Source organism: Nannobrachium achirus (assembly GCF_963921795.1).
Source record: "Nannobrachium achirus genome assembly, chromosome: 2".
In the NCBI taxonomy this organism is placed as follows: Eukaryota; Metazoa; Chordata; class Actinopteri; order Myctophiformes; family Myctophidae; genus Nannobrachium; species Nannobrachium achirus.
Window position 1 is genome coordinate 61,665,236 of NC_137811.1, and position 11,658 is coordinate 61,676,893.

Consider the following 11,658-nt stretch of genomic DNA (forward strand, 5'->3'; position numbering starts at 1 on the left):
ATTTTTTTCTTTCCCTTTTTAGCCTCTATTCACATACATCTTGTGATACTCACATGAATACATGACAGCTACACATTCTCCTGGATGGTCTTTTGTCAAATTGTATGCAGGGTCACAAGTTTCTGCACGGTATTTCTAATAATGGCATGGCTTCCCTGTGAAAGCTATAACTATGGATAGAAAGTTACTAGGTGTCTCATATTATCCATGCATCCATCCATCCATTGACCCATGCCGGCTTATCTGGAGTCAGGTCGCAGATTTAGCTGTACCAGCACAGAATCCCAGACTTCCCTTGCCCTGGCCACGCCTGGGAAACCTTCCTAGGGAGGATCCCAGGAGGCATCCTTACTAGATGCCCAAACCACCTCAACATGGCCCTTTTTCTGTCTCATGGATGACTGAGCTTCTCACTCATATCATCCCTAAGGCAGATGCCAGCAACACTCCTGAGAAAACTCATTGTGGCTGCTTGTATCTGTGATCTTGTAATTGTTCTTTCGGTCATGACCCACATTTCACGACCAAAGGTGAGAGTAGGAACGAAGATTGACCGGTAGATCAAGAGCTTTGCCTTCTGGCTCAGCTCTCTTTTCATCACAGCGTGCTACAGCGAAATGAAGACGCAAAACCAAGATACTTGAATTCCTTCACTTGGTTTAAGTAAAGTACTCATTCCCTACCTGGATCGGACCATCCACCAGTTTCCTACTGACAACCTGATCCTCATCCCAGCCGCTTCACACTCGGCTGCCAACTGATCCAGGAGGACAGTACACAGACACAGCTCTTTCTTTGGGCGTACAGAGATTGAACATGTGACCATGACCATGTGGGTAGGTTAGAGGAGTGCATTTGTGACAGAGAGATAGACCGAGTGTGCGTCGACCCTTTCTTTGATGATGGGTTCCCAGATTGGTAATGGGAAGCTGTCAGGTTTTTGTTGGAAAAATAGCACACATTCTCAACCAATCTTCCCTGGTTAAGTAAATCTAAAAATAAAAAGTATAGCCTAACAATTACATAAGTCTTGCTTAAATATTGTTCTGGTTCCATACATATACTGGCCTCCATGTACACTCCAAATTGACCATAGCCCACAGGGATTATGAATCAGATTAAAAACTCACTCAAATAATATATATAGTTGTTAATGGATTTGAACAACTGAGAGAATTGAGTTCCTTGGCCTGCTGGCAATGTGCACAATACATTTGACACTGGTCGGTGTAGAGGTTTGCAAGATTAGCCATGGATATACTGTACACAACACACACACATACCCACGCACGCACGCACGCACGCACGCACGCGCACACACACACACACACACACACACACACACACACACACACACACACACACACACACACACACACACACACACACACACACACGCACACACACACACACACACACACACACACACACACACACACACACACACACACACACACACACACACACACACACACAGCACATTCTCTTACAACCAGTTTATCACACACAAACACAATACTTAAATGCAGAATAGTGGCAGGCCCCTTCCTGTTGATTATCCCAATATTACTCATGTCATATCCTGTTCAGAGGAAGGGCACATGACCAGGCCCTGCTGTCACTTATAGATACTGTTGGTTCTAAAGACATGTTTTTTCAATACTCTGGACAAGACTGGATACATTGTGGGAGTGTGAGAAAGAAGACTGGTGCAAAGAGAGGGAGTGGGTGATGCATCATGGAGTTTGGCTTTCTTTGTTTCATCCTTGCTTCTTCCTTGGTGTTACTGCCGTCACTCTTGGGTGCATCCGTTACAGGTATGGATGGAGTGTTTGTTTGGAAGTTTTAGAAGGAAGTATCTGAGGAAGGCTCTTTGTTGGTTAGTTTATTTTTGACAGTTTTGCTTCTTGGATGTTCCATCTGGTGCAGTATGCTACTCTCTTCCTGTGGCTCTTCTTAGAGTTTAAACATGATCTTGATATCTAACATATAATTTTCGGAATGTCTGAGTGAGTGTCTGTCTGTCTGAGTGTCTGAGTGTCTGAGTGTCTGAGTGTCTGTCACAGCGTTTCTCCTCAATGGCTGGAGCAATTGATCTGAAATCGCATCACCATAAGCATATGAACGCACCTGACATAACTGTGAAGCCCGTTTGTCACTTTCACAAATCATATGCTGTATATTAGCATTTTTATGGTGTATCTACTATCTATTCTGCATCTAGCATGAGGCTTATCTATTCTGCATCTAGCATGAGGCAACATGTTTAACCAGCTGTGTGTGTGTGTGTGTGTGTGTGTGTGTGTGTGTGTGTGTGTGTGTGTGTGTGTGTGTGTGTGTGTGTGTGTGTGTGTGTGTGTGTGTGTGTGTGTGCGTGCGTGCGCACACGCGGGTGGGGGGGTTGTCTGGCCCCGTTATAGATGTTGTCCAAAAATCATGCAGATCGGTACACAGTATCTCTGTAGCCATTAAACGAAACGGGTATTTCTTACATTGATGCTCCTACATATTATCATGTAAGCACCAGTTCAGAGCTCATATCTTTGAACGGGTAAGGGCTAGTGCTCACAAATGAACAAAGTACTTTCGGATCCCAGCGTCTCAGTCAATACAAGTTTACCTCGTTGTGAGTCAAGGAGAGGCTGGCATTAACCTTCTTCCTTAGTGATTTTTTATTTTGCCCTTGCACGCAGCTGGTCGATTGATACCATTGATTGGCTTCAAGGGTTCACTCATAAGGTTGACCTGGTCTGACTCAGCCAAAACATGCAGAGCGGGAAAACACAGTGTCATTACATTTTCCGTAAGCCATGCAGAACGTTTCCTGATGGTTTTCCCTTGAGTTGCCTTGGTGAAATGCCAATGTGAAACTGTTCTCCTTCATTCCTGCCCTCAGACAGCAACTGGGACGATGTAGTGGTGACAATCGTGGGCAGACCGGCTACCCTGACGTGCGTGGACCGGGCGGCAAGGGGCGCCGTGACCATCAACTGGAAAATGAAGTCGCCCGGGGACAGCAAGTGGAAGCTGGTCCTCTCGGCCAATGAGAGGAAGGAGTTTTCTGGCGGAGCCTCCAAGGCATCCATGAGGTGGACTGACAGCAACTTTCAAGACACCGGGAACTTCTCTCTATGCTTCCTTCCTGAAAGGGTGGATGGAGGACTCTACTCATGCTTGATCAAACGACAGGAAAGGAAAGTGAGGGAGAGGATCATACTGTTGGCTGTGCTTACAGGTAAAATACAACACGTTAAATATGTGTACATAGCCTATATATACTGCAAAATAGCATGTCTACAAGCCTACTCATGATGCAATGCGCTGTGAGCTTGTAGATCGGCAATTCGCCATATAACAAAGTATACCGGGTTTGAGTGTTTACGCAATTCAACATCATTGTGTGGCATGCATTAAAACGCTGTGCAGGCCCACTTGACCTCAATTCAGATCAAGATAGCACGAGTAAAATGTCTAATTGACTATGAAAGAGGGTTCATTATTGGGGCACGGATGGCAGGAGCTTCAGTCACAAACACTGCTCAACTGGCTAATGACTCAATAGGAGCTGGCTTCATTTCGATCTATGAGAGAGAGAGAGAGAGATCAGTAAATAGGGAAACTAATTGCGTTTGAAAGTGCACATTCGATGGCCGCAGACTGTATACATTAAAAGGAAAAACAAGAACAAGTACTCTTCAGCAGGTGACTGTGAATGTCAATGAAATAAATAAATAGCCTACATGTTATAGTTGGGTTTCAATATTACAAAGACGAATGCACATTTGAGAATTCAGCCGTGAAAGAACCATAGGCCATGAAAGGGTCAGATGAGTCATACTTCAATATATTTTCAGCAAGTACAGTAGGCGAGTGCATGTGTGGTGTACACCAAGACAGGCCTGCATGCGTATATAACCCTGACAGTGAGGGGGTCCGTTTGCTCTGTTGTGCTGTGATGTAATTTTTCTGGCATGGTTTGAGTCTCTTGTCCCTTAGAGCAGTGGTGGGTGCATTTTTTCCCAGAGGGCCATACTGTCTTCGATGAAGTGAGTGAAAGACCCAGGGACGTGCAGAGAATTTTAGAGAGGCAGGGGCTGAACCTTCTAAAAGGGCCCATTGGTAAAAATATCGAATATAGCAGACCTCCGAGCTTGGAGGTCGACTATTTTTGATGCTTGATTTCTACAAAGAGAGGGCAATTCTTTCAACATAAGATGCTGGATTCAAGTTCAGGAGAGTTTGGACAAGGCAATTAATTATCTCCAAAGCTGCCTTCAGGTGTGGCATGGAAAGAGCTGGCATTTGCATTTCTTTCACCATAGTAAAAACTGCATTCATGGTCTGGAGAGGGCACTTTTTACAGACGGATAAAGGGGCAGGGGCTCAAGCCCCCTTTGATGTCTATGTGTGCACGTGCCTGTGAAAGACCACACATTTGAGACTGAGAACAGAATTTTATTGAATTGAATTGAAACTTGAAACACCTGTTGTATTGCTCAATTACGTTACAACTGTTTGAATTTGGTCAAACACCTCATATTGCTTTACAATAGGTACAATAGGCTATTTGCCAGGCCAGAAGACCAGTGTCCTTGCTTCACAACCCAAGGACCTTCTTACACAATATTGATTTTTACAGCTCTGGTGTACTCTTAGGTTACAATGAACAGATTACTTTTAAATAAGTCTATAATGTATATCTTGTCAGTTGTCTTGACACACCACGACATGGTGTCTCTGGTGCATTATGTTATAGATCCAAGGCAGACTGTTCTATCAGCGATAATTGTGATGTGTTTTATTATTAGGCTAAAGGAATAAAATGCAGCATTGATGTAATAGGTTTTGGGGAAAGAAAAACCTATATTTTAGATTTTTGGGGGGTCATTTTTGTGTACCTTTGAGTACATCACAGGCCGGATTGAGATTGTGCAGTCGCTTCTTTTAAGTTGTATTATTATTTTTTATTATTATTATTATCACTTAATAGCAACCTTTCTCTTTGTTGAGGGAACAAAGTTGTCAGCCTCAAATAGGTCATCTTATTTGCTGATACTGCTCACCTGTGCTCTCTACAGTTCTGCCACAGCAGGCCCTCCCACACTCTACCTAGCTGTCTTCTTTGTGGCCCAGGGCCATGCTGTGTGGGCTGGATGCCACAATATACATAGTCTGCATACTATGATTGCAAAAAAGTCAACATATTATATCAACACAACAAATATTAGGGTTTTACACCACAAATCCCCTGTAAGGAACTCATACCTTGCTCCTTTCTTCAGTTTAATACATGAAAGACAGCACAGTATTCTTCTCCTGTAAACCTCTTTATGCATAAAGCATATGTCTTATGCATTTAGCTCTTTCATAAATATCTCTTGCTACCGTTGTGTACTTTACTTAAGCACTTCTTAATCACTCTGCAATGCGCATCAAATCACATCCTCAGCATCATTATGCACATGTCATCCATGCGATAAGTAAATGCATATTAAAAACATCTATCTTCGTGCCTCGTACTATCACGCCTCTCTCTCTTATTTTCCCCCTACCATCTCCAGTCACCATCGCGCCGAGTCCACCCGTTGTTCAGAACAGCATTCTGCGGCTGATCGCAGACGTCAGCCCTGGCTTCGCCTACACCAGGATCAGCTGGGCGGCCCCTGGCGGCCGGCCCATGAGGTCAGAGACCATGAGGAACGTGGGCATCGTGGCCAAGCTGCCACAGTTCCAGCCTGCAGACAGCGGGGCCTACACCTGCGTGGTTCACCCTAATGGCAACAGCAGCAGCCCTCTCTTCGCCTTCAATGTGGACGTCGCCGTGGACAGTGAGATGGGGGGGTAGAGGGAGAATTGCATGACCACTGGTTTAGACACATTCGCATGTGGTTTATAATGCTTCCTGCTGTGCTGTCTCATTTCCTGCCCCATCATTCTGTGTCTCTCTACTGCAGACTCACAGTTTAACATGCAGACCCCCATTTGTTTGTTATTTATTTCTGACGGGATCCCCAAATACACTGTAAAATCCTCAGTGTTTATTTAACCTCCAGTGTTTATATATAAACCAAATGGGTCCTTATTTGGAATTACAGACTGTTAAGGGTAAATTTGGTCAACTATCAATCATTTACATGGGGACCCAATCAAGGACCCCTGGGGGTCCCGACCTAAAGTTGAGCACCAGTGCTCTACGTTTAGTATTGTCTAATCAAGCAAAAAAAGCGAGGCCGGAGGAAGGGAGTATATTGTGTCAATGGTTAATTTTCCTTGCTTGCTACAACAGCTGCACAAATTCAATGCCCTTCTCCCTCTCAGCTTTCTACATTATCTAATACTAACTCAAGGTATAAAAAAACAAAAAACTAAACTGCACACTGGACTAGCCACACTCTTATTAGGGAAGAAAATGGAGGGAGATAGGCCAGAGGACAGTACAGAGGGAGGGAAAGAGCAAAAGAGTTGCAAAACAAAAAGATAGTTTGTTATTGCTGCCGTCGACGGTGTGAGACGGGCACCACCAGTGCCAGAGGCGACCGACTGGCACGGCATTACTTATTTAAGCATCCTGTTGCAATGCTTCTTCAAAGTAGTCACATTTACAGACCACTTTTCTGTGTGTAGTCTGTAAGTTCGGCACTAAAATTCCAACTACTCAACCCCCTCAATTGAATTTCGTATTTGGCTGCCATATTCATGTATTATTGATCACTTCCGCTTTTTGTATTTACTTTTACTTTGCCTTTTTCCATCTCTCTGCAGCTGCCAAGGTGGCCTCTTTCAGTAACATAACGCACGGTGAGTGACTTACAGAACACAACAACAAGCGCTCTCAAATGCCTGTGTCAGCAGCTTGCTGTCAGCAGCAGAGCAGAATGCAAAACACAAACTGAGAGAAGAGCTTCTCAGAACATAAGAACATAATCCTCCATTGTTGCCGTCAACCACCCTCTCTCTATATATCTCCCTTCACTCTTGTTGTTCCGTTTGCGCTCTCTCTCTCTGTCGCCATACCACCTCGCTCTCCATTCATCCTCTTCCGCTCGGCCTCCCTCGATCTCATTCCTCTTCTCGCTTACCAATCCTCTTTTCCAGAGCATCTCCTCTTTGCACCATCGTGTTTTTCTAATCTCCCTCCGGCCTGTCGCCTCTCGCTCTCTCCTTTTACTGTATAATGTAGCAATCACCAGTTTCTCTCACTCCTTTCTATGTTCTCACTCACCCTCCCACATCTCGGCCTTCCTTTGACCTTCCTCTCTTCACTCTTCACACTTTCTCCAAAGTTGAGACTTAAGTCGCAGCCTTCCAAGTTATACGTTGGTCTTAAGTCTTATAACCATCAAATGTCGAGTTCCACGTCACAGTGTTCAGGTCAAGTCACAATTTGTGACCCGACTTGTGACTCACAAGTCCCACATTTCAAGGTCTCAAGTTCTCAACCATCATTTTAATACACATTTTGAACAATACTCCTATTTGGATCAGTACCATCAGGAGAAGACGCGCTCTCTGCAGGAGTCTTGTGGAAATGTCTAGTTTTTTGGGTGCAATTTTCATGTAGAACTCAAAATGAAAGGAATATCTGCACCCTCTTGAATAATGACTTAAAAATGTCTTTAGTTATACATAAGCACAGCAGCAGCAGACTATCTAGAGAAACTGACGCGTTTCAGCCTATGGGCCTTCCTCAGCGTTTCAAAATACACATTTTGAATTCATGACATGCAAGCATCCACCTATAACATTCTTTACCTCTCATTGTGGGAGCGAAATCATGTTGTTTTGCAGACAGCAACTCATTTTCTTCTCCCCGATAACAACAAAAGTTTTGTCTCTGTGAAGTATTATTTTTGGAATGGTTCCAGATGCCCTGATTCTCAACGTTGGCTTTTGCATTGCATACAGCCGACATTAGGGTTGAGTGACATCTACCGTTGCAGCAGAGTTTTTGTGTTTTTCCACCCACGGAAATATTTGATAGGCCGTTATTAAAATGTAGGCATTTAGCAGATGCTCTAAATGGCATGAACTCTAGTTAACAAATGAAATAGAGTGCAAAGGAAACAATTAAGGGCTACAAAGTAACCAGAATATCAGGTAAATATCAAACCTAGCATCTGTCTTCACATCTGTCTACACATCAAAATAAAATAAATATGTGAACAAATAAATAACATCTGCATAATATGACTAGCATCTATCAAAAAGTTGGCAATGAGAAGTAATTACTAGGGGTGAGGTCGAGTCTCAGGAGGTGAGGAAAATGGGGAGAGTCTTTTGTCCTGACCGATGGGAGGAGGTCATGCCACTGCTTGCGAGTCAGTAGGGAGAACGGTCTATGGTCTCAGAGAAAACATATACACAATCTTGTGATCCCTGCAAGCAATGTTTGCCTCGAGGGACAGCTGACTGTCCAGCACAACTCCCAGGTTCTTGCTGGAGCTGTTTCATTGGAGTGGGCCGGCTTCAATCTTGACAGGTTGGGAGTTATGCTGTGACACCTAGTTAGAAACAAACAACAACAATACCGGTCTGTAGTTCTTGACTTTGGAGGGGTCGAGAGTTCGTTTCTAGAGGAGCAGAGTAACTCTGGCTGACCAAGGCAGATGGGATGTTGATTACGGTAGTAATGAATGGTAGTAGATCAGAGGCAACGGTCTGGAAAATGGAGGAGAGGATGGGTTCTAGAGAAGAGTTGGATGATACCAGTTCCAGGACCTTAACTGCAGATAGCGATAGTGTCATAGTGATAGCTTTTTTGTGTGTGTTTCTGTGTATTGCTATCGTTTTATTTGTATCATATTTCTAGTAAGTCTTGTAAGAATCTTGTCTTTTGTGTTTTCGTTTGGGGGGAAAAAACTAAAACAAACCTGTTATGTAACTTTTTTCATAATTGGGCTCAATATGAGGCATTGCAATATGATATTGATATTATGCAATGAATGCTTCTGACAAAATCCAATAAACATTTTTTTTAAAGTAGGTAATGTTAGAAAGAGGACTCAGAGAGATGGGTGCATGAAAGTAGGAGGGGTCATCTAATTGGCCAGTTTTGGGCAACGTCCTTTCAGCTGCTCTGAGATATGTTTGCTCAGCTCTGAGCGTTTCAGATAATCAAGTAACTGGTGGACACAGGCATGTTGACTTGGAGGAGAGAGGTCAGAGACCGTCAAAGACAGATGAAATAGAGGGGGAAAAGGAGGGGGAGGTTGCAGATAGCCTATCAGACTGAAGACTGAATGCTTCAGTCTGACATTGCCTCCCCTCTATAAGAGATTTCCAAGGGAGAGGGGATTTGATTTCCCCTAACCAATCACTAGAGATAAACGTGTCCTGTCCGCACGGTAAACTGTGTAGTTTGGGCCATTCCATTCGTCAATTAAATAAACATGTTGAGGCACATTTTGAGTGTGCAACACAACACAAGATCCTGGAGTTTAGATCCCATAAGAGGGCGGGTACGTTTGGCTGAACGTGTTGCACTATGACTGATCCAGTCCGTGAGTCTGTGTTTCAGTTAATGTCTGCAACAAACAACTGAATTTGAGCTTCAGCCAAGCAATGAATAAACTGAGTGAATGAGTGATTCATTGAAAAGAAAAAATCCCAGTCGTCCACTTGAACATTCAACATTCAGTGGTTTTTCTGTAATCTGCAGTTTTTGGAATAATTAGGCTCAGAAAAGTGGGTTTATTTGCTTCTGGACTAACGCATCATCATCCAGGGGAGGATGTGGTTGTAGGTGAGGGTGAACTCAACAACTGAACTGGTAAATGGTAAAAGGTGCATTGGAACGATACAAACACAGTGGAAAGTAACATAAAAGGTGATACACCCTCCCCTACTACCACATCCTCCCCTGGATGATGATGCGTTAGTCCAGAGGCAAATTTTTCTGAGCCCTATTATTCAAAAAACTACAGATTACAGAAAAACCACTGAATGTTGAATGTTAATTTTCTTTTTTTGGGGGTGTAAATGAGGTCAGGAAACATGAGAAAAGCCACAAAGAAAATTGTATGACCCCTTTAAGGACATTTTTAATAAAATTCCTGTATTAGCTGATCCAAGTGAGCGGTAAGTGGTGTGGCGTTGGATATTGTCCAGTAGGTAAGGGGCACCATGCCCTCCATTGCCTTGTTGTTCATCACCAGTGTTTTGTACTGGGTGCCGGCAGAAACTGGAAGCCCTAGTGAACTGAACGCAAAAGCGGGAGATGTGAAAATCCTGGGAGGCTAAACAGACACAAAGAAGTTATAGAGGCAGAGCAGCCTCTAGATAACGCCAGGTCCAATACTTCACCAGCTCTGTCTGTACGAGAAAAGGGAGATAAGGAGAGGTCACATGAGGACAGCAGAGAAGTAACATTAAAATACTTGTCTGTGGCTAGGTTGAAGGAGAGGAGTGCCATCCATCCCCAAGTGGGCCAGAGGGACAATGGAGCACAATGATTAAAAGAGGGACAGGGTGTGTAATTGAGACAGCATGCAATTCAAATGTGGAATGTGAAAGATGAGAGAGATTAGGAACACAGAAATGCCACTTGGGAGATATGATTAAACCTGTACCACTAGTTCAACCCAAAAGTCTGGGAGAGATATGCAAGAAAGGCAAAGACTGGAGGGAGACGAAGCTTGAAATGAATTCAGCTTTCTGCAAAGCAGAATTGGCAATTCTACATTCTCACGGATGTGATGAATCCCTATCCGAGTAGTATAGATTTGAATTCTGGGTAGTAAAAAGAAAAAAGAAAAAAGAAAAAGTTAAACAGAATTGGGATCACTTTCATATCTGATCGGTTATCCCAGAATTAGCCACAGCGGGTCATGGTCATCTGTTTCCATCTGCTTCTGTTTTCTGCATCTTCCTCGCTCACTCCAGCCACCTACATGTTCTTTTTCATTGACTGCAGCCATAAAACATAAATAAATCTTTGGCTTTCCTCTTCTCCTCTTGCATGGCCAGGGGTGTCACAAGGGGGGGGGGGGTTACTAGGGCCCAAGGTGGAGGGGCCTTAATTATTTTATACTTTAGCTATTGAAAAATAGCAGATCTACAAGCTCACAGCATGGCACCGAGTGCCGCGCTGCGAGCTTGTAGATCTGCTATTTTTGAAGAGTCGTGAAAACGTGTGCAAATCTTTGAATATAAGTATTTTTAAGCGAACATTTGTAACTCAAATTTTGCTTCTGGGGGGTTCCTGGCTGGAACTAAATATTTTGAGATGGGGGTCCGTGGCCAAATACATATCATTTTGGGGGTCCTTCACATGAAAAAGTTTGAGGATAAACATAGGTTTTTCAAAAAACCTTAGAAAGATTTGAAATATTCAAAGACTTGCACACATTTTCACGATTTTCCAAGAATTGCAGATCTACAAGCTCGCAGCGCAGTACTCATTGCCGCGCTGTGAGCTTGTATCCACAACTTTCCAACATCTCATTGTGCATTGCGCAGAAGTTGCACGGCTGCATCTGCAACGCGACGTGAGCTTGTATGTCTGCTGTTAACCGGAAGTGTGGTGCAAAAAAATCTCCAGTAAATTCCAACGGAAAGAGGTGGATATCTGCTATTTTTCAATAGTTGAGTGCAATCCTTGTACCCAGGGCCCAGAATTTGGTGTGACACCCTTGTGCATGGCAGCTCCATCTTCAGAAT

At 43.6% G+C, this 11,658-nt stretch overlaps 1 protein-coding gene across 1 annotated transcript in view; it reads left to right on the top strand.

The window, feature by feature from the left end:
- Positions 1–1,698: 1,698 nt before the first annotated feature.
- Positions 1,699–11,658, top strand: part of g6fl (g6f-like) — a gene marked incomplete at its 3' end in the record, with an annotated part of 23,898 nt that continues 13,938 nt past the window's right edge. The window contains exons 1-3 of the mRNA XM_080743208.1: positions 1,699–1,817; positions 2,897–3,235; positions 5,562–5,828. Of these exons, the coding sequence (XP_080599334.1) occupies positions 1,739–1,817; positions 2,897–3,235; positions 5,562–5,828 (685 nt within the window). The 5' untranslated portion in view covers positions 1,699–1,738. The remainder of the gene's footprint in view (positions 1,818–2,896; positions 3,236–5,561; positions 5,829–11,658) is intronic.